Source organism: Bubalus bubalis, chromosome 2, assembly GCF_019923935.1.
Source record: "Bubalus bubalis isolate 160015118507 breed Murrah chromosome 2, NDDB_SH_1, whole genome shotgun sequence".
Lineage (NCBI taxonomy): Eukaryota > Metazoa > Chordata > Mammalia > Artiodactyla > Bovidae > Bubalus > Bubalus bubalis.
In genome coordinates this window covers 132,020,106-132,047,794 of record NC_059158.1, presented here as the reverse complement: position 1 = coordinate 132,047,794, position 27,689 = coordinate 132,020,106, and the positions used below count along the sequence as shown (strand labels likewise).

Here is a 27,689-nt window from a genome sequence, read left to right as displayed (position 1 = left end):
TTAGAAGAGCTTATGCCAAAGCTGAAACTCCAATACTTTGGCCACCTGATGTGAAGAACTGACTCACTGGAAAAGACCCTGATGCTGGGAAAGATTGAAGGCATGAGAAGGGGACAACAGAGGGTGAGATGATTGGATGGAATCACCAATGCAATGGACATGAGTTTGAGTAGGCTCTGGGAGTTGGTAGTGGACAGGGAAGCCTGGCATGCTGCAGTCCATGATGTCGCAGAATCAGACACGACTGAGCAACTGAACTGAACTGAAAGTTAGCATGCCTTTCTTTTTATTCATATAAATATACAAACATACGTACATATCATATACCCCCATCTTTGAAAAAGTCATACAACACACATTACCCTATAAGCTATTTTTTTTTTTTTTCTTTTTTGCTTAAAATGGAGACTGCCTAGTGTTGGAGAAGAGTCTTGAGAGTCCCTTGGACTGCAAGGAGATCCAACCATTCCATCCTAAAGGAGATCAGTCTTGGGTGTTCGTTGGAAGGACTAATGTTGAAGCTAAAACTCCAATACTTCGGCCACCTGATGTGAAGAACTGACTCATTTGAAAAGACCCCTGATGCTGGGAAAGACTGAGGGCAGTAGAAGAAGGGGACGACAGAGAATGAGATGGTTGGATGGCATCACCGACTCAATGGACATGGGTTTGGGTGGACTCCAGGAGCTTGTGATAGACAGGGAGGCCTGGCGTGCTGCAGTTCACAGGGTCACAAAGACTCAGACACGACTGAGAGACTGAACTGAACTGAAGCCTCCAATATGATGTGTGTTTAAAGTTACAAAATGAAGGCACAAACATCATGGAAATGATAGGTCCAAAGTATCATGGAAAACATTAATTATATGAATATCTGGAAGCAGAAAGCAATTTTCTGCTTTTGTTTTATACCAGAAAGAACATTCCTAAAATAGTCAGAAAATAAAATTATGTAAGGCTGAAACCCAGACATTTCGTCTGCTAAAGACTCATGAATGCTAACACTTGGTATTTTGTTTAAAAGGAGATTGTTTTATCTTTAGTGGGTACAACAAATCAGGTATTTGAATGCATGTAATGTTCTACTCTCCATCCTATTCTCAATTCACCTGAAAGGGAATTCTGCTTCTCAGAGCCAAAAAGAAAAATGATCAGCTGCCTTAGGTTGGGATATAACTGATTTCTCCTATCTCCACCTGAAAGACCAATGTTTAAAGTCTGTCTTTTATTTGCTATCAGACCATACTTTCAATTAAAGCTGCAGGGCCGTGCAGTTTTCCCACCTGAAAGCTGAAGTTCTATAGCCTGAGGAAAGGTGACCCGGGGCCTCAGTGCCCAACCAAACCACACCTTCCCCCTGTTATAAAGCAACAGCATTTTATACCTCGTCCACCTGAATCAGCAGTTTACATAACTGCATCTCTGAACTTAGGTTAGTAGCCAGTTACCCAATTAATATTCGAAAGCAGTACCCACATATCTCATTGTTGTTACTGTCAACCTACCCCTATCTCTAATAATCAAATCAAGAAAGATGAAAAGTTCAAGTCCCAGATGATGATTCCTATTTCATTCAGAAATTAATTATCCAAAGTTATCCTTGAAACATGATTGCCTACCTGAAAAGGAAAGCTATATGAGACATAAAATATAGCTCTGCATATGATTTTTAAAATATATTACTTCCACAAAAGTTACAAATCAGTTATGTTCTCTCCTTTTATTTATTTATATTTCTTCCTATTGTTTGCACACTAATAGGAAAACATGAAGCATGTCTCAATAAACCAATTCATATCTAGACACAGATGTAGCCATGAAATTAAAAGACGCTTACTCCTTGGAAGAAAAGTCATGACCAACCTAGATAGCATATTGAAAAGCAGAGACATTACTTTGCCAACAAAAGTCCGTCTAGCCAAGGCTATGGTTTTTCCTGTGGTCATGTATGGATGTGACAGTTGGACTGTGAAGAAAGCTGAGCACCAAAGAATTGATGCTTTTGAACTGTGGTGTTGGAGAAGACTCTTTAGAGTCCCTTGGACTGCAAGGAGATCCAACCAGTCCATTCTGAAGGAGATCAGCCCTGGGATTTCTTTGGAGGGAATGGTGCTAAAGCTGAAACTCCAGTACTTTGGCCACCTCATGAGAAGAGCTGACTCACTGGAAAAAACTCTGATGCTGGGAGGGATTGGGGGCAGGAGGAGAAGGGGACGACAGAGGATGAGATGGCTGGATGGCATCACTGACTCGATGGACGTGAGTCTGAGTGAAGTCCGGAAGTTGGTGATGGACAGAGAGGCCTGGCGTGCTGCGATTCATGGGGTCGCAAAGAGTCAGACACGACTGAGCAGCTGAACTGAACTGAACACTATAGAGTGGAAGAAATATAGAACTCAAAGGTGATGTAGGATCTACGAAAACTACTTCTACCCAATCCATTGGTTTCCTTCTCAGCTGCTGGTACAGGGCATCACTGCCCCATTTCCTTAGTTTAGTTAACACCATGTCTCTATCTGAGCAGATGCAAATTTCTGTGCTTTCTGCAAATTCCCAAAAAGCTGCACATAAAAGCATTTCTGATTCATATTTTAAATACATTTTAAAAACTCAACAGCATAACACTGTGAAATCCTTCATAGAGAATTTTTACAACATAATATTTCTATCACTGTATATATTTCTATGTTTTCATTCTTGTGCCTGACATAATACTTTTGTATAGCGGCACAAGACTATTCCCAAATCTCCAGGGACCAAACACATATTTAGAGCTGGTAATTTGCTCCTGTCTCTTACTAACTACAAATATCAAGAAGGTTTCTCTCTCTTTTGACAGTTGACTGCCTTGCATTTCAATAAGTGGTTTCTCAAAGGTTAGACTACTAATCTTATGTAGGTATCCATGACACTTCTGGATTTCAAACTTCCTCCTGAGCGTACGTCCCTCAGAGGGCAGAACGTAGTCTTCCACTTGATTTTGAATACCATCAACATCCAGCACAACACTCTGCCTGGTTAGCAGACACCATGTGTGGGAAGAGACTCACGAGACTCTCATCAACATTACTCACACACCAAGTGAGCAAACACAAACTTCTTCCTGAGGGTATCAACAAATACCTCTGGACTCCAATAAACACACAGGAAAAAGAAGAGTCTGAGGAAGAGAAGCCCGCTCTGAACCATAAAATGCAAAGTCTAAACTCCCCAGATGACATTCTGTGCATACTCACATATATCTCATTGTGGTCAAAGCGCTTCTTGAGGTTGTCGATGACGGTGTCCTCATTGAGAGGTTCTAAAAGAACCATATCTCCAACTCCAATCATATTGTCCAGCAGTGATGTTTTCACCTCCATCTTGGCCATAGTCTCTTGCTGTAGGAAAGAAAAAGAAAGGAAGAATTTAAATGAGCAAGATTAGTTCAGATGGGTTCTTGGCACCAATGGAGAAATGAAACACTGCCAGTTCCCAATGGTCCTCACTTGCCTCACCTATGTTGTAACCTCTGCTTTCCTACAACCTATGTCAGAAGCCTAGGGGGTGGAGGGGGTGGGGGGAAGGCTGCAGTCACTGCCAAGCTAGAAGTCCCAACTGCCAACCTGCCACCACAGATGAACCTCCCTCCTAGTCATCATCACCCAAGCAAAGTCCATTTACTGAAAGAGCCACTAGGTAGCCAAGGATTGCTGTTTCCTTCTTTTTAGATCATCGCCTCTCCCCAACCAGAAGTTGCAAAACACTAGCAAGAGAACCCACCCCACCCCTTTCTACCAGCCCTTGCCTACCAATGTCAGACCTGAACCCACAGAAACCTGCTGCCCCAAGTGGCATCACCCAGTATTCCATGATGAAATGCAAAACGCCAATTTCCCAAAACATATTGTGTTTAAAATGATGTTAACATTTACGGAGTACTTGCTGCATACCAGATGCTATCTCAAGAACTTTCTGTGCATCAATTAATTTAATTCTCACAATTCTATGAGGTAAATTGTTATCATTATACCCATTTTAAGATAAGGAAGCTCAGAAAGGTTAAGAGATTTTGCTTATGGTTAGTTAGGACTATATTACATTTATGTGTTAAAAGAACAAAATCACCACTTATAATACTGTACCTATGGGGAGAAATTTCATTCCAGGAGTCAACACTGACTGATATACAAAAAGAATACACCCCACTTGAAAATCAGAGGTTGCCTATATAATATAACCTGCCAAGAATGACCTCAGTATTCTTAATGCTCATTCCAACAGACACACTGCTAGAAGAGCAAAGAAACATTACTTTGCCAACAAAGGTCCATTTAGTCAAAGCTTTGGTTCTTCCAACAGTCATGTATGGATGTGAGAGTTAGACCATAAAGAAGGCCGAACACTGAAGAATTGATGCTTTTGAACTGTGGTGCTGGAGAAGACTCTTGAGAGTCCCTTGGACTGCAAGGAGATCAAACCAGTTAATCCTAAAGGAAATCAACTCTGAAAATTCATTGGAAGGACTGATGCTGAAGTCTAAAGCTCCACTACTTTGACCACCTGATAGAACAGCTGACTCACTGGAAAAGACCCTGATGCTGGAAAGATTGAAGCCAGGAGGAGAAAGGGACGATGGAGGATGAGGTGGCTGGATGGCATCACAAACTCGATGGATGTAAGTTTGAGCAACTCCAGGAAATGGTGAAGGACAGGGAAGCCTGGCGTGCTGCAGTCCATGGGTTGCAAAGAGCCAGACATGACCAAGTGACTGAACAACAACAACATTAAAAAAAAATTTTTAAGTGTGTACTGAAAAGCCAAAAAAGAGAGACTAAGAACCAGCAGCAAGGCTCTCTGATAAACAAAAGCAACCAATAAGGAACTATTTAATAATCAAAAGAAGAAAACCAAAGTTAACTTATTTGTTAATCTTTTTAAATATCATGCCAACTACACCTGGAATAAACAGCCCCAGGTATTGCTAAAACCCAACAACAGTCACACCAAGAATGGTTTCACATACCTTGAATCAGGCCAGATTCTTTCAAAATAAACCAGGAGAAGGAAGGAGACCTGCCATGCTCTAGAGATGCACAGAAGCCAGAGACAGGGCTGGGCCCACACTAAGTCCTTTCAGAGACTTGTTCAGGAATAGGAACATGAGCGCCCAAACTGTCGCAATAAATTAACATTTCAATCAAATTTCAAGTTCTCAGACTTGAGAAATGCCAAAAGCAATCTAGCAGCGATACATTACATGTAATTTGGCAGATGAGGGAAGAAGGCTTAGGGATTAAGGGGAAAGTCAACCTGATAAGAGTTTCAAAAATAACCACCTCAACCCAGCAATTTGAATTAAGTAAAGAGGCTGAATGGGAACTCTTTGCCCCAGGGTAGATTCCTGTATATCAAGTCTATTTATGGAAACAGCTACAGAAAGGCAACAGCTTCATGGCAGGTAACAGCAATTAACCAGCCAATCTTTCTCTGTAATTAAACCTGCTTCACCATCGTTTCAAATATGAGTTTCAAGCGAGAGTATGGGTTCTGATTTTTACACTTCTTTCCCAACTTTATAATCAATCCAAAGGGCAAGGGCGGAAGAGGGCAAAACAAATGCTGTTATAGGCAGTGGGTAAAAGGGAAAAACTCTGAAAACACAACTTTCTCAGATCAAAATACCACAATAAAGTAAACCAACTGAAAAGGTGATGCCAACATCCATTTAGTCCAGCCAGCAGAGTTTTGTTTCATACCAGTTGGTTTGGTTCTTTTTTTTTTTTTTTTTTTAGCATCTAGGTTCTCTGGGGGAGCAAATAGTGATACCCTCCTCCACACTCTCATTCTGGTGAAACTGGAACCCTGATAAAATGGCACAGAGATACTTCCTATCTTCACACAAATGGATTGACTTTCCCTGACTACCATCTCCAGGCCTGGTTGGGTCACTCTGACATCTCAACAAAATTAGCCCGTATATTTAATTCAGCCAAAAGAAACTGATTTGTTTCTTCTCTGAAAGAGCAACACTGACTACAGGAACAAATTTCAGAATGACTTGCTAACTCAAGGTTTCCATAAACTATCAGAAGAATCCACACAGGAACATATGGAGAGCACAGAGGACACTTTGTGTTTGATGCATACAAGCTCACCACCTGCACCCTTCCCAAGACCCCCCAGGGGAATCCACGTTGTTCCAAGGAAGCCACTTTTATCTCATGTCCAGGAATAGAGCATGTGATCTAGACTGTGACAATGAACACATTTCCATCTCCCAGCCATGAAAGCAGATTCAGCGCTGGTCATTTAACTGAGCCTGAAGCTTTGGCTTGGAGTATTAGGACAAAGGTTCCAGCTACCTCTGGGTGGCATGATTTACAGATGTGGTACTAGGAATTGCTGTGACCATGACTGCTTTTGGAGCGTCCCTAGTAGCTCAGATGGTAAAGAGGCTACCTGCAATGCAGAAGACCTGGGTTCAATCCCTGGGTCAGGAAGATCCCCTGGAGAAGAAAATGGCAAACCACTCCAGTATTATTGTCTGGGAAATCCCACGGACAAAGGAGCCTGGTAGGCTACAGTCCATAGGGTCTGCTTTTATTAGGGAGCTAGTCTGAGGAGGAAAACAGTACACGGAGGAGGGCAAGCAAAGAAAATAATCCAGTGACATCACAAACCTCCGGAAAGGTTTGCACCTGAAGCCTGCCACACAGCTTGCAAGTTTTCAGTCACAGAGGCCAACTAATTCTCCTTATTAGGTTGTTTGAGTTGGATTTTCTATTATTTATGACAGAAAGCATCTTACCCAATAAAAGAAGGTGGCACAAGGAAATAGAATGTTGTAAATAACACATTAAAGAGCATGAACCAGCTGAGCCAAGGCTGAAAGGGTGCAGGCATGAGGACCTACTTACTAATTTGGACTGGCAAGATCACCGTTGATATTTAACAGAGAAACAGGTGATTAAACCATGGCCTGTTGTGCCTTAAAACATGGACCCTGTGCTTGCAACTTTTGAGAACGTGAGAGAAAAAATCTGATGCTACAGTATGTGTGGCCTACTCATTGAAGATCTACAAGAAAGCTGTAAAACTAGCCTGTCCAAAAGCCAGAGGGGAGAACATATGATTCTAAGAGGAGTCACTCTGGCTGGAGGCAGGAGATGCAGAGAAGTCCTCTGTCCCAAGAATCAACTGTTTCATCTCTACAGCCCAAGAATAGGATAATAGACCCACCGTGAAGATGGAATGCAGGGGAATTATCACCCACACTACTGCTTCTTAAGCTTCTTAACTATTCCCAGGTGGATTCCATTCACCAAGAGCTAAGGCCAGGTCCAACTACCCAGAGACAAGTTCTCAGATCGGGTTCTAGGTTCAAAACCTTAGGGGTTGGTAGTTTGTCTGATTTTTATTGGGGCTTCCTAGGTGGCACTAGCAGTAAAGAACCTGCCTGCTAATGCAGGAAATGTAAGAGACAGGGGTTTGATCCCTGGGTCGGGAAGATCCCCTGGTGGGCTACAATCCAGGGGGTCGCAAAGAATTGGACAAGACTGAAGCGACTTAGCATGCTTGTACTGTTTTTTATTAGTCGATGGAAGCAGTAAACCTTGAAAGCCAATAACATTTTTAAGGGAGTCTGGCTGACAGTGACAAGTACTTAATTCTTAAGACAATCAACACCAAGACCTCCAACTCATAAAACAAACTAAAAACAAGAACTGTTAAAACATGACAAAGCCATCATCCCCTACACTCCACTTTAGATGGAGCCACAGAAGACAACGGACAAAAGAGATCTTCTTGATACCCTCTGTGGAGGGGCAGCTATGTTTTCAGCCTCACAGGGAAGAGCTGAATGATGCTGCTGCTGCTGCTGCTAAGTCGCTTCAGTGGTGTCCGACTCTGTGTGACCCCATAGACGGCAGCCCACCAGGCTCCCCCGTCCCTGGGATTCTCCAGGCAAGAACACTGGAGTGGGTTGCCATTTCCTTCTCCAATGCATGAAAGTGAAAAGTGAAAGTGAAGTCGCTCAGTCGTGTCCGACTCCTAGCAACCCCATGGACTGCAGCCTACCAGGCTCCTCCATCCATGGGATTTTCCAGGCAAGAGTACTGGAGTGGGGTGCCATTGCCTTCTCTGGCATGATGCTGGCTGGAGCATTTTATTTTCTTAAGCCGAAGTATGGAAAGAAAGGCATATGTGAGTTCTGGGCAGCCACAAGATAAGCCAGAGGAGACATTCGCCTTTTTTTTTTTTTAATGGAGACACTATCCTGTATACAATCCTATTCCAGTAAAGAATCCGCCTGCAATACAGGAGACCCAGGTTCAATCTCTGGGTCAAGAAGATCCCCTGGAGAAAAGAATGGCAACTCACTCCAGTATTCTTGCCTGGATTCTCCAGGACACAGCCAGAGGAGCCCAGTGGGCTAGTCCCTAGGGTCTATTCTTCAGTCCATGGGGTCACAAACAGTCAGACAACTATCACACTTTTACTTTTTTCCCCCTTTCAGGGAGTCCAAGTTACCTTATGACAAGTAACTAGTGAGAAGTAATGCCCAATTCTCACTACAGAATTCGAAGGAGACAGACATGCTTTCTCCACCCCCAAAGAACGTGGCCTGCATGCGTGCGTGCGTGCATGCTAAGTCACTTCAGTCATGTTCAACTCTTTGAAACACTATGGACTGTAGCCCGCCAGGCTCCTCTGTCCATGAGATTCTCCAGGCAAGAATACTGGAGTGGATTGCCATGCGCTCCTCCAGAGGACCTTCCTGATCCAGGGATCAAACCAGTTTCCTACATCTCCTGTATTGCAGGCAGACTCTACCCACTGAGCGACCTGGGAAGGCCGAACATGGCTTATACACAGCCAATCACACCCTCCTATGACCAGGAGTCCCGGGACATGATGACAGCTGGTGGTTATACTCATTACTCACTGCATGACAGCAGCAGCATGAAGACCAGGTGGTTCCCATCCCCTGGCTTCTGCTATGGATCCCGCTGCCCAGTCCCCCAGTCTTTCGGAGGTTCCTGCCTACCTTCTAAGCCTATATCCTTCCTGGTCCTCTGACCTTTCAGCAATTCTGTGAGTTCCTACATCCTTTCTGCATTGCACCCAACCAAGATCCTTGACTGACTTGAACACTAAGTACTGTGCCCAATATAAGTATTAAACCACTGTTTGATCTTCAATATTATGTGAAACCAAACTTTTTCTCCCAACCTTGGAGAAAGCAATCCACAAAATACAACAACTGGTGGAGCCTTTAGAGGACCACTGGGGAACCTGGAGGCAGGACCTCCACCTAAGGGCACTGGTTTAGCCCAGCCAGCAGCTCACCAACTGATAACAGGTGACTTCATGGCCGCACAAGCTCTTTTCACCTGTTTGTCCATCCAAGAAAAACAAAATACATGATCAAAGCATTCCTTCCCCTACTTACTCTCATCTCAAAAACTTACTACCTATATTGCAGTGTATATCAATTCATTTACTGGCATCTTTTGCAGCATAAAAATACCATTTAAATCTGAAAAGCATCATTTCAAAAATCCCTCAAAATCCAAAGGAATGAAACATAAACATCCTACAGCATCTTAAAATGCCATCTATAACTTAACATTTATATATGAGTAGTCTACCCAGCCCCAACCTTAAATTACAAGTCACCTACCACGTTAATGTCTATGCCTGGGGATGTCAAGACCAGCATTCCCCAAGCCAACAGCCCCACAGACACATGGCCAAACCAGACAGTAGATCCTTATGAAGAGCATGGCCGTTCTACTATTGACATCAAAACAGCAACACTGAAAAGTTATTCCAAAGTAATTGGTAATTTAATGACTAAATAGGAGATGTATTTTAAGCTGAAATATATTATCTGTTGGTCTCCCACGTTACTCAAAAGCCTCAGGATGCCACAGATGAGAACAAATGTGTATTTTTAAGTTGAAACAGTTTTACTGTAGAATCTGAAAGAACATTCTCAAATCAGAGCTGAGCAGGGCAATGGTTAACAAGGATTAACATTAATTTATGAACACAATTTTAAATTTGAAGAAACCTTGGACTACAAGCTACGATTACATAAAACAGATACACAACAAGGTCCTACTGTGTGGTACAGGAAATTATATTCAATATCCTGTAATAAACCATAATGGAAAAGAATATGAAAAAGAGTACATATAAAACTGAATTGTTTGCACACCAGAAACTAACACAAAATTGTAAATCAACTATGAAAAAAAAGTGTTTTGTCATTCAGTCGTGTCTGACTCTTTGCAACCCCATGGACTGTCATCAATCAGGCTCCTCTGTCCAAGGATTCCTCCAGGCAAGAATACTACAGAGGGTTGCCATTCCATTCTTCAGGGGATCTTCCCACCCGGTGATCAACCTGGTTCTCCCGCATTGCAGGCAGTTTCTTTACCCTCTGAGCCATTCAACTTAAAAAAATAGTAAATAATGGAAATTTCCTGGCAGTCCAGTGGTTAGGACTCTTAATGACACTTTCACTACCATGGCCCGGGTTCAATCCCTTGTGGGCAAACTAAGATCCTGCGAGTGTCCCAGTATGAAAGTGAAAGTGAAAGTGAAGTCGCTCAGTTGTGTCTGACTCTTTGTGACCCCATGGACTGTAGCCTATCAGGCTTCTCCGTCCATGGGATTTTCCAGGCAAGAGTGCTGGAGTGGATTGCCATTTCCTTCTCCAGGGGATCTTCCCGACCCAGGAATCAAACCCGGGTCTCCCACATTGCAGGCAGATGCTTTACCATCTGAGCCACCAGGGAAGATCCTGCGAGTGTCCCAGTATGGCCAAAAATAAATAAGTAAATGATTAAATAATAAATAAGTTTTAAAATGTGAAGGAATTTCTTAAGCATAGCCATAAAAGCCACTTGCAGGAAAACTTAATGAAAGCAGGTTATCTACTGCTCTGGTAACTGTAAATGAGGACATCTGAATACATCTATTATAATATACATCAGAAGCAGAGCCTTTGGGGAGTCTTCTTACCATAGTAACCACTGTTATTTGACTCGAGTTCCCCTCATTAACCTCCTTGTGCCGTAGTCTTGTATGCTTTATAGCCCCTTTTCTGGAGAATCAGCTCCATGGTGTCACGAGTCACCCTTATTCATCTTTATTTCCCCAAAGGCACAGTGCACAGCCTCTGGCACATGGCAGGCATTCAGACAAACACAAAAGGAAAACAAGTGTGCAAATTTATGGTTGACAACTGAGTTGTTCAATAGTGCACATTCTCACAGCTGCCATCCTGGGTTGGGTGGTTCCCTCCCAGCCGACCAGAAGGCAAAATAATGACTGTGGCTTCAAGCCACTTTGATCCATTCCTCTAAAAGCACAATACTATCAACAAAGGACAGGAAACAGAATTGAGCTATTTGGCTCCCAAAGACATCGCTAATGCTTTTAAGGATAACATGAGAAACACATTTAACTAAGAAAACAAAGCCAATGTGGCAAGATTTCATGAATAAAATAAGACTCAGCAAATCCTGATAGCAAAACAAAGGCAAAAGAGAGGCCAAGTCTGTAAGACGTGGTTCAGTACCTAATATAATGGGTTAAGTGACTAAAAAAAACCTGAAACTTCCTTCCTGGATCTTTCAAAATAGCACCAACCTCATCTTTGAGAAAAGTCTGATTAAATTTCCATTCAATTCGGTTCAACCACCACTTATGCTATTCAGCCCTGTTGGTCCCTAGCATTGTGTTAAGTGCTAAGGACACACAATAATCATGGCGCTTCCTTGTCCCATACACTCCCCAGGAGCTCACAGTCTAGTAAGAGAATTGAGACAAAAAATAGGTAACTTTTGAAATTTCAAATGACTATCTTAATGATTAAAAGCAACACAAGTTCACTAGAGGAAAAAAGAAATCAGAAAATGTAGATGAGCAAAAAGAATATAAGCCAAATCCAACAGCCTCAAGCTTTAGTTTAAATCCTTCTGGATCCATTAGAATCCCTAGAAAACCTGATTTTTATAACCAATGAAATGGCCATCATTTCTGGCTTTATAAATTGATCTATGTAAGTATTTCTGCCTCAGGTAGGAATGTGAAATAGATTCATGGGAGCTATGAAACTCTGGAGCTACACCAGTAATATCCAACACTTTAAAATTCAGCCAAATTGTATGGCCATCTGCCCCTCTGTTCTTTACCTTCTGTGTGTATGCTTAGTCACTCAATCATGGCTGACTCTTTGCAACTCCATCGACTGTAGCCCACCGGGCTCCTCTGTCCACGGAATTCTCCAGGCAAGAATACTGGAGTGGGTAGCCATTCCCTTCTCCAGGGGATCTTACCAACCCAGGAACTGAACTCAGGTCTCGTACACTGCAGGCAGATTCTTTACCCTCTGACCCACCAAGCAAGCCCCTCTTTACCATCTCCCCACCCCCAAATTAGCAACCCACAGTATCAACTACCTGCCCACCAATCATCTCTACCACTTGGCTGTTTCTAACATATTGGTACACATCCACATCTATTCTACCATCACATACCACAAGACCAGAAACAAAAACAAAACCATCTTACTCTCCCTAAATTCCACAGTCACAGTTAATCTAGTTTCTCACCCTTGGCCTCTCCCTGTCTCTAACTCCCCATACAATGTATCACCTTGATTATATCAGCTTAATCACTCCTGCTCCATCCCTTCCCACCCTTCCCCACTGGGACTGCCCCAGTTCAGGCTTCATCATTTCTCACCCTGAAGGCAGCAACCTCCTAAGTTGTCTTCACCAATGCCTCTGCCAGGCCCCCTCGTCCCCCGACCCATGCGCCACACCACCCAAGTTGCCCTTCTAAATCACAGTTTGATGAGGTAAGTGAAAGTCGCTCAGTTGTATCCTACTCTTTATGACCCCATGGACTGTAGCCCACCAGGCTCCTCTGTCCATGGAATTCTCCAGGCAAGAATACTAGAATGGGTTGGCATTTTCTTCACTGATCAGGTAAGCCCTGCTGTAAATCTCCCAAAAACTCTTCAGCATCTTAATATTCAAATTCCTTAGGAGATGCTCAAAAAGATCAGAGAACTACCATATGACCCAGCAATTCTACTTTAGAATTTGAAAGGAGGGACTCCAACGTTCATGTTCAAAGCAGCATTATTCACAAAACAAAATGTGACACACAAACAATGGGATATTATTCAGCCTTAAGAAAAAAAGCAAATTCTGACACATGCTATAGCACAGATGAAACCTGAGGACATCATGCTAAGTGAAATAGTGAAAGTGTTAGCCACTCATTCCTGTCCCACTCTGTGAACCCATGGACGGTAGCCCGCCAGGCTTCTGGGTCCATGGAACTCTCCAGACAAGAACCCTGGAGTGGGTTGCCATTTCCTCCTCCAGGAAATCTTCCTGGCCCAGGGATTGAACCAAGGTCTCCCACACTGCAGAGTTCTCCCACATTGCAGGCAGACTCTTTACCATCTGAGCCACCAGGGAAGCCCCAAGAATACTAGAGTGGGTTGACATTCCCTTCTGCAGGGGGGGGATCTTCCTGTCCCAGGGATCAAACCCGGATCTCCCGCATTGCAGGCAGATTCTTTACCATCTGACCAACTGAAGTAAGTCAGTACTGTATGACTCCACTTATATGAGGTCCTAGAGCAGTCAAATTCATAAAGACAGAAACTAGGACGGTGGTTACCAGGGACTGAGGGAGGAGGGAAAGGGAAGTTGCTGTTTAACCAGCACAAGGTTTCACTTTGGGAAGATGACCAATGGTGCTGATAGTTACACAACAATGTAAATATACTCTGTGCCATTGAACTGCACACTTAAAAAGGTTAAAATGGCCATGATACGTTATGTATATTTTATCAAATATAAAAAAAAAAATTCCTCATCAGAGCTGACATGACTCCACAATTGGACTCCAGCCTTCCTCCTCGTTCTCACTGCTCCTTGACCAAGTCTCTCAACCCCTTAAGGCAAACCTCACATGAAGGACCTCCTGGGACAGACGGAAAAGTGGTTCTAGCTGTAGGCCTTTGCTCCACAGGATCAGCTGAGCTGCTTGTCTTAAATAAATCCTCCCTGACTTAAACCGGTATGAGCAGCCCTTCCCCAAAAGGTGTGCTCTGAGCAAGCCCTACACATCCAGCACAACTGTCAGCTTGCTGGTCTCCTCCGGCCTCTGGAGAAAGCCTGAGCTCCCCACGTGTGAAGACCCCCGCTGCCTGGCCAAGGGATGGTGCACAAGGCGCTGGTGTGCAGAATAGGTAGATGGATGTACCTGGGAGTGACTCGGCCCATTGTTCCTTCCAGGGCTGGTTCCATTATCTCTACCCTTCCTATCAGAGAGCCTCATAAGGTTCACCAAGAATAAGAAAGACCTGGGTTAGAAACTGAAGGTCAAAACACTTTCTCAGTATTTATGAAGTTAAGGGCAAATGGAATGAAAACTGCATTCTTTAGGACAATTTACTCAAGCAGAGTGTTTCTTAAAGGAGAAGAGGCTGGTGGGCCACACAGGGTGCTATGCAGGGCTCCCCCAAGTCTAAGAAAATGGGCCACGACATGCATTTATGAAAAGGCTCAAATGATGCCAATTTTCATTCCTATCAACACACTTCCTTAGAGAAGCTTATAGTATATGGTATGCCGATTCATGGCTTTACTTCACATAGTTATCTGATTTTCCAATCCTGTTTTCCACTGTTAAAGCCACTACACACTGAGGTTTTATCCATCTTTCTCTAAAGCGTTTTGTTAAGGATATTTAATAGACTGCTAGTAGGAAGGCTTTTGTTAGCATCTTCGATTTAGGAAAGAAACAGGCCTAACTACCGGGCAGTTTCCATACAATAACTGTTGTCTTGAGCTCCAACTACGGATAATAAAAAGGACATTAAGTTATCAGGCAATGATAAAATGGAATAGATTTGAACTGGGAATGAAAACAAACACCTAAAACCATATAGAAGCCCATAAATCACAAAGCCAGACTCAGATCTTAAAAAGCTCTGTTAACGCAAAAGGCAATTGATGCAACTTTCTGGATATGTAAGAGTCCACACCCTGGAGGGTACCTCTGAACAGGCAGAGATGGGCCAGGAACCACTCAGTGGCAACGTCAGGTTTGTTTCTGTCTGGGTATAGAAAGGCTGGGCTTGCTACACCAAAGCCGTCAGCCAGGGGCTGGGCTACCCTCAACCCCAGGCATGGTCCAGTTATTAAGGATTTGAAAGATAGCATCTAGACAGAACTTTATAATTTATAATGTGATAGGTTAAAAAAAAGTTTTTTTCTAAGGAAATGATGAATTGTATTATCAAGACTAAGTAGAAAAGACTTTTGAATCAAAAATAACTGGCTGCTATGACAACATTGAAAGTTCTGGATTACAAACTACAGACTACCTCTTCTGATGTATGAGCAAAATTTCTTAGCATCCCAGGCAAATCCTTATTTTACCAGAGATAGAAATGGACCCAGGAGATGTTGCATATTTGGTTTCTGGAAGAGCCAGCGTGAAGAGGAAGCTTTCCTAATGGGTCTAAGAGTATGGGCTTTCATACTCATTATATTACACACACATCCTTCACTCTAATTCCTAAGTCATCAAACTTCAGAATACTCCACAGTTCTTAGAGAAGCTTGACTTGGGAAAGAGTAACTTTTCACAAGTTCAGTAGCAAGAGTTTACCATGACTGAGAATTCACTTTTGATCCACCCAACGTGGAACATCACAGGCTTTGAATCACTGACCCAAGCTTGCATCCAAGGAAATTCATCTCTGGAATTCGAGTTCTGATCTAAAAATTCAGGGATGACAACATCCAGTCTACTTTCTCTTTTGAGAAAGCAAAGCCCGACTCCCAAGAGGCTATCACCAGATGCCAGTTCTCTCCCTCCCTAGTGCCTATTTCTGCTAACCTGAAGAGCTCCCCTGCTTGGCCCTGAGGTCTCCTGGCTGGTGTGTCCATGTAAATAACCTTGAGCATTGCCTCATGTGCAGTGGACATCCCATGGAGGTCAGTACCCCGAGGAAGCACGCAGCCGACAGCACTGTCTCCACCATCACTTCCCGGAGGAAGTTCTGCAGAGTCATGGCAGGAACAACTGCCAAAGGGCAGGGTGCCTTCAGAGAATGCCACCCACCCCTAAGACTGGGTCTGAAAACCACCCCCATGCCTCTTTTCCACCCGCTTCCCCAGCGCAGCACCCGTCAGGAATGGAAGACAAGCCGTCCTGACTTTAGGGGGAACCTATGGTCGTGCTGTCCCACTCACATTGGACGTTATGAGAACTCATGAGCTAATGTCTGAAAAGGCCTATGAGTTCCTGAGGGACAAAGGAGCCAAAAACTATAAACCACTGTTAATAGTCAGAAACACAAACTCAGCTGCACTGGGACCTGCAAATTATAACCAATAGGCCTCTCAATCCGTTCCCTCGTGACGGATTAAAAAAATTTCCAAGAAGTCCAACGTGTTTAGATTGGCAAACCTGACGCCCTGGAACCCCCAGGTGAACGTAAAAGGGCTCACATGTAACTGGCACACCTGACAGCTCTGATTAGTTCCTGGCTGGTGCACAGACCCCAGATACAACCAGTGGTTATTAAACAGAACACAGCCACCAGGGGAAATCCAACTTTCCTTCCAAATGAACTGGCTCGTTAATCAGAGGGTCTCAGTCTTGTCCCACACGCTAATATCCACACCAAGTTCTCCTGTCCTCAGCCCCTCCCCTTGCTTACAAGGTTTGGAGTCCTTCTCTGTTCTCTGTATGCTTGACCAGACCATCCAAGCACTCAAGCTGTTCCCTTATAGTTCAAAGTATGGTGATTTGCACCTGGGAGCCACACATGTAGGGTTCCTTGTACCCAGCAGTTTGGGGGTCCCTCTATGTCAATTTCTGAAGACACCTGGCTGAACAACGACATTCACATGAAATAGCCTAGGGTACACCAAAGCAAAACTACTTTCCTTAAAAAAGGCTCCTTGCATCATCCAGGCTCTTTTCAGTGACAATGGAGGGAAAGGTACTGAATTTCGTGCACTCTCTGCGGTAAGGAAGGAAAGTATCTCTCCGGGAAACATCAGCTGTTGCATTCTGCAACAGACCAGAGGTTGGAATGAACACCACAGTGGCTCAGAAAGAACCCCCCGAGTTCTGCAGTAGTGCAGGGAGACCCAGCACACTGGCAATGTTGAGCCTCAGCCTCCCCACAAAGGGGTCGAACACATCGTCTCCTAAGGTCTTGTTCCGGCTTCCATCATTACTGACTCAGCAAGAATAGCTCAACTGGGAAAGACTGACTTCCTTCATTTCGGGGTAAGCAATCACAGGCCTGATTACAAAGAATGTGAGAAACCAAAAATGCCAGGCCACAGAAAACTTTCCCAATGTCACTTACTCAGACATAAAGGAACGCAGCTCTCTTTGTTCTGACCTCACCAGCCAAAAAACAGAAAAAAAAAAAATATATATTAAGGGAATAACCACACACAGCACAGAAGGAAATGCACAAAATCACAGGATCACCATCAGGAAAGGCATCGGGACACATGTGACTGTGTTCTCTGTTTACAACTACACGCTTAGCTGCAAAATGGCACTGGTTGTTTTAACAAATGTATCCAGTTATGAAAGCAAAAAAGGGATCTAAAATTACAAATTAAGAAATTCATATAAACCCAACTATACTCTAATAAGAAAAAGAAACCATAGTAAAAGAAAAATATGCATCACTCAACAGTACATCTTCAGTAATGTCTCTGTGCTTGTGGTTAAGAAAAAGTATTTTTGGAATAATAAAAATTCAGAAGCTTCCTCAAGCAGTTATCTACTAAACCACTTTAGTGGATAGTTACATATCCACACTATGTAATCAAAGACAGAGATGTTTATACATTTACGTTAGGGCTTCATGAATGTTTATTAGTTGAGAACTGATCAAACAAAAACAGCTAACATGTTACCAAAATGACACTGATATGTAAATTGAGAAGGCAAAATGACTTTGTCACTGAAAAAGAATTTTTAAAGAAAATAGCTAAATTGCACTGGGGTTACTTCACCTAAATTGACTAAAATTAGCAATCAGATTAGAATTTGGAAGTATTTTCTGGAATAACTTTTTTCTAGTTTTGCTCATTTTGGAAGCATTACTGAATTTAAAACCAAATGCACCAACTTTTCTGTATCTCTAAACACATTATAAAGCATTTAGGAAGAAACAGAAAGATATACAATATAGCAGAGCAATTTACAAGGCATCCCATAGCTAAATAACTCTTTTTAAGTCACAAATTAAATTGTCTAACAAAATTTATGTTTACTAAATTTAAATTGATAAATGGTAACTAAATTGTAATAACAGTTCTTTTCATTTCCCAAAATTCTTAGGAAGCAGCAATTATTTCATATATTTACAAAAGTATACATACATAAAAATGCCCTTTAAGACATGCACACTTATTTTTTCCCTTGAATACAGCATGGTCTCAACCTGTAAAGCTATAGAAAAATCAACTGCTAAACAGTTTGACCAGGTATAGAACTATACAGTAAATTTTCCCAAGGGAAGTTTTGGTAAGATATAAATATTTAACAGTGAACTACATTGTATATGGCCAAATAAGAAAAGTTCATTTCCTGCTACAAGTAGTTTATGAAAAAAAGATTTTCAAACTACCATATTTTAATATTGTAAAGCATCAACTCAAAGGCCTAAACACCTTTAAATTTACACTCTATCCTTAATCACGTCTCTCACTAGGTAAGTAGGTAGGCAGGTAGATCGAAAAACTACAGAGTTCTCTTTAAATGACATAATTATGACATCCGAGTTTAGAAATTAAAACTGCTTACCAACTTTTCTTCTCCATTGTTTTTTCCACCAATTTAACTAGCACTTTAGCATTCAGTTCATATGAAAGGGAGAGACAAACATTCGTTGTGACAGGGAAAACACACTAAGTACAACAAATATTTTGCAAACAGATAAGAGGGGGAAAGTAGGTCAATATCCTGTGGCTAGGAAGACACAGCCTCAGCTTCCATCCAGAACTGAATTATATGATTAACCAGGCTGGACTCTCCTCCAATCACAGCCTCCTGTTCTGACCTGTGCCCCTAGGATGCAAAGGCACTGGAAGAACAAGGAATGAGAGACCCTTAAACTGTTTCCCTGTCATTAGCAAACTAGGTGGGTGAAAAAAATGCTTAGGAGCAATGTGACTAATAAAACAAGTGTTCAGGGATTTCCCTGGCTGCCCAGTGGTTAAGACTTTGCCTTCCAATGCCAGGCAGGCTCAACCCCTAGTAGGCAGAGCTAAGAACCCACATAGCTTGCAAGGCCGGGAAGCCAAAAAAACATAAAACAGAAACAAAATTGTAACAAATTCAACAAAGACTTTAAATATGGTCCACATCAAAATAAAATTAAAAAAAAAAACACACAAGTGCTCACATAGGGCTGATAATTCACTATAAAAAGAATATAGAGACTACCATCTATGTTCAAAGGTGAACTATTTTCATGGTCTAGGAGAATCACAGAAGGATGGCTGAAGAGGTGAAACCTGACCATGAGGATCCTTTTTGAGAATGAGTAGGATATGGCAATCCACTCCAGTGTTCTTTTCTGGAGAATCCCAGGACGGAGGAGCCTGGTGGGCTGCCGTCTATGGGGTCGCACAGAGTCGGACACAACTGAAGCAACTTAGCAGCAGCAGCAGCAGGATACGATTACTAGGATGTGATTAAGGGCTTCCCAGGTGGCGCTAGTGGTAAAGAACCCACCTGCCAATGCAGCAGACATTAAGAGATGCAGGTTCGATCCCTGGGTCAGGATGATCCCCTGGAGGAGGGCATGGCAACCCACTCCAGTATTCTTGCCTGGAGAATCCCCATGGGCAGAGGAGCCTAGTAAGATACAGTCCACAGGGTCTCAAAGAATCAGACACGACTGAAGCAACTGAGCACTCAGGATGTGATTAAAAAGAGAAGAACTTAAAACAAGAGGTACAAAACCTATTCAGAAGATGGTGTCTAGACAGAACGGCAGCAGAAGACAGCTGATTTCATGTCCTGTTGGGCCATGAAGCTGGAAGGAAAGGTGAGCTGGGGCAAGGCTGAGAGTGTGAGCTGAGGGGGTGGAAATGGGCGGGAGAGGAGAGGGACGCATCACACAGCCTGCCTCTTGCAGTCATTACTGGTATCAGCGCATCCAGAGGGCAACAAGTGTGACTGACAGTCACTGGTGATAGTCAGATGGAAAATGAAGTTGAGGACAGCCATTATAGATGATGGGAAGTCATCAAAAATTTTTGAGCAGACATGGAGACAACAAAAATTTGAGATTTGATCAGGAAATAATCTGAATTCATTGGGGGAGTGAGAAGAAGCAGGAAATGGGATTGCTCTGTGCAGTGTTCAGTTCATGCACTGCATAAAAATGGGCCAGCCAAGGGGTAATGTGGGGACTGACATCAAGTCACGCTCCTGAGGGGCTGTGATTGCCCTAAAGGACACCTTTTTCTACTTGCATAAATGCACCGTACAAGCTAGCAGCAGGAAATTCAGCTGGGGCATGAATCTAGAAGTCAGGAATAAGAACTAGGGTAGAACTAATGGAAATGAAACAAGAAGGTAAGTGTAAGAGAAATAACAGACAAATCTATCATAAGCGGTGGGAAACTAACTTAATAGGAAGGCACAAGAGAGAGAGGAGGATTTAAGACTCACATCCTTTTTCATCCTAATGTTTAAGTTTGGCTGGTTGGTTTTTTTAAAAGGTCAGTTAAGGTTGGAAGTCATAAGTAAATGATATATACCAAAGCCTATTAATATTATTTTTTAATATATGTATTTAATTGCACCAGGTCTTAGCAGCGGCATGTGGGATCTTAGTTCCTCAAAAAGGGAGCAAACCCGAGTCGCCTGCAGTGGAAGCACAGAGTCTTAACCAGGGGACCGCCAGGGAAGTCCCCGAAAACCTATTATTTTGAATAAACCCTATAAAGATATATATTTATTTTCCAATCTTTTTCTGTAGTGTTGAGGCTTTCTGAGTCTATGTCCATTGACTGTAGTCCCCAGTGGTCTCTTGTAAAACATTCTCCATGGCATCACTTTCCAGGTCTAATTTCTTCAAAGAAAGGTGAGGCTATAAAGACACCTGGGATGCAATGTGGGGTGGACTGCAGTATTCCTGACAAATGCTCACTTCTCTCCTCTACGGGGTTGCTAAATTCAGGTGTATAGCTAAGAAGGTTTCACACTTGCCCTTCCTCTGCCACAGGGATAAGCAGCGTTTCAGAGGGTACAGCTCCTTCACACTGCACCCTGGACTGAGGACCAGGGCAACATGGGCAGACCTCCCACCTCACCTATAATGGCCCACCCACTGTGAGTGTGATTATTTGAGTCACTAAGATTCTGAGGTTTACATAATCACAAATTAATCTACTTATGCTAAATAACTGGCAGTTTTAATGGGAACACTTTTATTTTATGATCTCCCAAATCCTTTGGGATTCCCTGGTGGCTCAGTAGTAAGGAATCTGCCTGCCAAGCAAGACACGGGTTCAATCCCTGGGTCAGGAAGATCCCCTGGAGAAGGAAATGGCAATCCACTCCAGTATTCTTGCATGGGACATCTTATGGATAGAGGAGCCTGGAGGGTTCAGTCCACAGGGTCACAAAGAGTCAGACATGACTGAGCAACTAAACGACAGCAAATCCTTTAGTTACTTCAGCTACTCCTAAATCAGCTGTAATCACTTTTAGAAACTTATTCTTATTAGGTGGCTTATAAAATAATCAAAGGAATTTTCATAGAAACAGTTCTTTTTGCATACATTTTAAAATCATTATATTAACTATAATAGTAAGTAAAGCTGGCATAAATAGGCTTGAAATAAACACAACTGAGTCCAGATAAGCATAGACTGGTAGGAAGAGAAGCTCAAGAGCACACTATAGGATGGCCCTCCAACTTTGGGCATTTACTGTGTTACGGGCATCAGCTGATATATTTTACAAAGGAAAAGAGCACCAACTAATCCAGCCAATCTGGAGGTCACTAGGAGCTTAAAGAGTTTTTTAAAGCTATGAGCCTAGACAGTTATAAGAATGAACAGTACTATCATATTACCAGGCTAAAAATCTAGTTGGCTTTTCAAAACCATATCCAACTACCATATTTATTCTGTCCCAAATGTACAGTCAGAAGTGCTTAAGTCATTTAAGAAAGCACAAAAATAACACTTCAAACCCACAACCAGACATAGAGTCAAGAGTACAAGGTCACATGTCTTTCCAATAACCTGCCTCTCAAAGATAGAAAGAAAAAACACAGAAGTTACTATTAAAAACTAAATTTGAGTTTCATACTTTAAAATTATATACTTCTTTTAAAACTGTCGACAGAGATAAATGTTCTTCTCAAGCTTGCCCAGAAAAATCTGGGTGCTTCTATTTTAGGTAGCCAAACAGCAAACCTACCCATAATTTATCTCCTTTGAGAAATCTGATAGCCTTTTCAACAAAAATATGAACTTTTATGTAGAAATCATGCTGATATATTTCAATAGACTACTGAGAGAAACACTATGTAAACACATATACAGACACCCCAAAGTGACCAACCATGTGAAATAACATATCCTCACAGTTCAACCCCAACTCGTTCCCCAGCACCATGCATGGAAAGCCTCCCTCCTCTGCATCTAGTAGGACAACCTAAACTTCTATATACTTTTAATTCAAAAAGAGAAAAACCCACATCTGGAGAAAAAAGGCAGTAATACCATATCTACCCAAATAGTTCTGCCCCCAGGCATACTGGGATAGTCACCCACTCAAGTCTTATTTTAACTGACATGGGCTCTTGGTGGGGGCAGGGGGCTGGAAAGGAATCCAAATCGAAACTTTAGAGGGGAAAAAAAGCATTAATTTCTAAAATATGAGGGGAACTCATAAAAATTTTGACTGAACCCTGACTAAATCAATGTTCCCACTATGTTTTAGTTTTTTTTTTAACTGTGAAATGAGCAGCCATGAGGATAAAATTACAGAATGATTTAGTCTGATCATCAAATAAAATTTACTACAGGGTTAACCTGACACAACCTTTACACCTGAGAGAATGAACACTTTGCTCTATGAGATTGAGTTAGAGCTGGGAGGAGTTGAAGACAAATAAATGAACTTGATTCCAGGAGGAGAATAAAGCCAGCCAAGACCTAAATCCTAGAAAATCTGGACACCGAGGGACCAGGGGAGGTGAGGATGAGACTAGAGCAAAGGTCACCAGAGCCACACTCGTGCGGCTCCGTGTGAGGGTGACAAGGAGCAGCAGAGCATCAACGGTGTGCAGGATGGGGGACAACGAGGAAGGAGAAAGAACAAGTGTGTCAGCAGGTCTAGAATCCACCTGGTAGGAGCTGAACTGTGCCTTCACCCCAATGCCAAATTCATATGCTGAAGCCCTAACCCCCAGCACCTGAGAGTACGGGGACAGGGGATCTTTCCCCATCCAGGGACTGAACCTGCATCTCCTGCATTGCAAGTGGATTCTTTACCTCTCTTTACCATTTTTTATCCCTGGGTCAAGAAGATCTCTGGAGAAGGAAATGGGAACCCACTCCAATATTCTTGCCTAGAAAATTCCATGGACAGAGGAGCCTGGCGGGCTGCAGATCAAGGGGTTGCAAAACAAGTCAGACACGACTGAGGGACTCAACAACAACACTTGGAGACGGGGCCTTTAAACAGGCAATTAAGTTAAAATGACCCTAACCCAACATGACTGGTGTCCTCATAAGGTAACAGGAACACAGCCAGCACAGACTGAGGGATGCCTGTACAAGGTCCAGTGGGAAGGTGGCCATCTGTAATTCAACAAAAGAGGCCTCAAAGAAACCAAACCTGCCAACTCCTTGATCTTGGACTTCTAGTCTGCAGAACTGTGAGAAAATTTATTTCTGCTGTGTACAACACCCAGTCATAGCATTTTGTCCCAGCATTGCATGCAGATTAATAAGACATTCTATAACCCCTTGTTAGACTGCCTACTTCTCTCTTCCTCCACAGCCAAGCTTTCTGATATACCCGACCTTTGACCTTGACTTTTGCCACCCTTCCTGTTGGCTGCCCACCACACTTCTTCCTAAAACCTCTCTCCAGCCCTGGCTTCCCTCTGGCCACTTCTTCCTGGCTGTCCGCTTCCCACCCCCACCACTCCTTCTTCTCCTCAGCAGCTTCTTCTCCTTTGTCCACCTGTCACAAAATAACATCTCCCAGACTTCTATCACCCACCTTCTCTCTTCCTCCCTCTTTACTCTAAGTGACAGCTTCGATCACACCTAGATGCTGATGGTCCCTCCATCCAGACCTCAGTCCCTGGTCTGTCCCTGAGCCCTAGTGTCTGCACTTCGTGGCTCTGTTAAACCCCACTCTCTGCCTGGAGGCCCCACATCCCAAATGAAACCCACCACTTTCAACCTGTCTGTGCCAACCATTCCCAACGTCACACAGGCTAGAAACTTGGGAGTCATCCCAGACCCCCACTTCCCCAGCCCTCTCCAACCCAGTCACTACAGCCCCCCACTGAGTAAAGAAGGGTACATCAGAACACTCACCACAATCATTGACCCAATCAGCACATTCTCAACAGCTACTATCAGTAAATCACCCAAAATACAGAAAAGAATCAATGTACAAAAATGTTCATCATACTATTATTATTTTATAGCAGCAAAGTGGTAGAAGCAACCCAAATGCCCAATAAAAAAGAGGTGCTTCAAGAAATGATTGTACTCAACAGAATACACAACTATAAAATTTATTTCAAAACCTGTAGTAATATAGAAAATACATGAACTCTATGATTGCAATCATTCCAAAACAAACACATAGAAAGCTTGAAAAGGAATATTCAGAAATGGTCATAGTTGATATTTTAGAGTTAGCTGGCTCAAGAAGAGTCTTCTTTTAGTTTCATTTTCTAAACTTTCTGTAATGTTCTTAAGATGATTTTTTTTTAGTACAAAATACCCAAAAGTGAGTGTTTGTTAGTAATCTTGGACCTTCTGAGTCACCTGGTTTCAGGATAAATGGGAATTTTACTACAGAACTCCCTTCAGCTGCCATGCTACCTTCATGTCACATCTGTTGCAACATCCAACGCAAACTCCCACGAAATTATGTTTCCCTCTAAATCCTATTTTACTTGTAGCCCTCAGAGTGAGATCCTAAAAATTAATTCTTTCAAGAAATCCAACTGGACACATTAACAGCTGCATGACTGCGGAACTGGGCTCCCAACATCTGCCGTGGTTATTAACTGTTCTAGGAAGAGAAGATCAACACACAGGCACTGCTGCCAGGAGGGCAAGTGCAGAGCTGGAGTGGAATCACAGAAGGTGAAGCCCCTTGGTATCAAGTGTCCAACAGGGTTGCTGACTAACAGGTAAGGAAGGGGCACTTTCCCATTCAAGGGGAGAAGCTGTCAACCCTTTCATCCCAAAGTCCATGAGATAGGAAACAGTTTCCTGTTGCATTTTACCTACATTTTTCTGTTTCGTTTTTAAATTATCAACAAATTGCAAATATTAAGGCTGGGCTGACAGTTTGACCACTATTTCTCAAACAACTCATGCCATCCCCTTGGCATGCGTCAACTAAATCCAACAAATTTCTCTTCCTCGACGTATTGGTGTATATGAAGCGAAACAGACAAGCTATAAGATCTTGTCCATGCCTAGTGGGTCAGGGATAATACAGACCTTTCAGAACTGCTGCCTTACTCAGTAGTAGCATATATGTTGTTTCCTTTTTAAAGAAACAAGTACTATTGCCTGGAAAATCCCATGGACAGAGGAGCCTGGTAGGCTACAGTCTATGGGGTCGCAAAGAGTCGGACACGACTGAGCGACTTCACTCACTTCACTCTGATGAATCCCTTTGAAAAGTAAATACTAAATCCCAGTTATGTGTGTTAGTGGCTCAATCATGTCTGACTCTCTGTGACCCACTGGTGGACTGTAGCCCACCAGGCTCTTCTGTTTATGGAATTCTCCAGGCAAGAATACTGGAAAATAGGTAGCCATTCCCTTCGCTAAGGAAATCTTCCCAAACCAGGGATGGAACCCAGGTCTCCTGCATTGGCAGGAGGATTCCTTACACCCAATCTATTGATCCAGATTTCACCGTAAGTAAACTAGACTTCCTTATATCAGAAGTTCTACCAAAAAGAACACACATAAATATTTATGTTATGTTCAAATCAGACATTGTGGTTGGAGATGAAAAACATTACACAAACTGTGGAGTAAAGTATAGGAAGGCATCCCTTTATTTATATCCCCTCAACCAGATTTTATATTTGACTGTGAAACATCACTGAAATTAGCAATATTTCTCAAATAAATAGCTATTCTGCTGATACCAGGCAACATTGCTGTCACATTTCCTTTGAAATTCGTATCAGTATCATTTTGAGATATTCATAGCATGCCACTGCTTAAAAATAAATTCCTGTAGATAAAACAAACTTAGCAGAAAAGCCCATTTCTCCACTCACAATTATTTGAGAAGGGACATATGAAAGAAAAACTGTAAAGCTCACTGAACTTTTTAAAAAAGTAATTAAAATTAACAGGCTTTTGAGGAAATGTGTCAAATTTGGCGAAGTTCTCTTTCTAAAGATGTATTTTGGCAATTTTCCAGAAAATTTTATTTTCTTAAGCTCCAAAATCACTGCCGATGGACTACTGCCACAAAATTCAAAGACACCTGCTCCTTGGAAGGAAAGCAGTGACAAACCTAGACAGCGTTAAAAAGCAGAGACATCACTTTGCCAACAAAAATCCATATAGTCAAAGCTATGGTTTTTCCAGTAGTCATGTACAGATGTGCGAGTTGGACCATAAAGAAAGCTGAGCACCAAAGAACTGATGTTTTTGAATTGTGATGCTGGAGAAGACTCTTGAGAGTTCCTTGAACAGCAAGGATATCAAACCAGTCAATCCTAAAGGAAATCAACCGTGAATATTCATTGGAAGAAGTGATGCTGAAACTGAAGCTCCAGTACTTTGGCCACCTGACACAAAGAGCAGACTCATTGGAAAAGACCCTGATGCTGGGAAAGACTGAGGGCAGGAGGAGAAGGGGGCGACAGAGGATGAGATGGTTGGATGGCATCACCAACTCAATGGACGAGTTCGAGCAAACTCCGAGAGATAGTGAAGGACAAGGAAGCCTGGCGTGCTGCAGTCCATGGGATCACAAAGAGTCAGGCACGACTTAGCTAGTGAACAACAATAATTTTCCAGAATTTTGCTCTTTCAGCTTGGAAAACTTTAAAAATTCTGAGACATAACAAGATGGTGGCCATGAGACAACCCTAAGCAAAATAAGGAAAGAGAAAAAATTCAACTTCAACACTCCCTCAATTTTCCAAGTCCCCCAAGATTCTCAGTGCTTTGATTTAGGAAATCAAAGACCACCCCCAGCAACCCACTCTAGTATTCTCACCTGGAGAATCCCATGGACAGAGGAGCCTGACGGGCTATAGTCCATGGGGTCACAAAGAGTCAGACACAACTGAAGTGACTTAGCACACAGCACATAGACCACTCCCCCAGCCTTTAGTGAGCTAGAAAGTTAATTAATTCTAGATA

General features: G+C 42.6%; 1 protein-coding gene and 1 long non-coding RNA gene across 8 annotated transcripts in view; one reads left to right on the top strand and one right to left on the bottom strand.

The window, feature by feature from the left end:
* Positions 1 to 27,689, bottom strand: part of MYO1B (myosin IB) — a 201,828-nt gene that overhangs the window by 163,193 nt on the left and 10,946 nt on the right. For 4 of the 7 annotated variants that reach the window (XM_006069448.4, XM_044936632.2, XM_025277790.3 and 1 more), the window contains one exon: positions 3,237 to 3,380. In XM_006069448.4, coding sequence (XP_006069510.1) covers positions 3,237 to 3,371 — 135 coding nt within the window. In that variant the 5' untranslated portion in view covers positions 3,372 to 3,380. Of the gene's footprint in view, positions 1 to 3,236; positions 3,381 to 18,870; positions 19,076 to 19,512; positions 19,536 to 19,588; positions 19,732 to 27,689 lie in introns of those variants that run through there. The other 3 variants (XM_044936636.2, XM_044936637.2, XM_006069449.4) reach the window with 3 other exon arrangements.
* Positions 19,866 to 21,029, top strand: LOC123331732. Its single transcript, XR_006548481.1, has 2 exons — positions 19,866 to 20,119; positions 20,886 to 21,029. It is a non-coding gene; the product is annotated as an uncharacterized LOC123331732 (long non-coding RNA).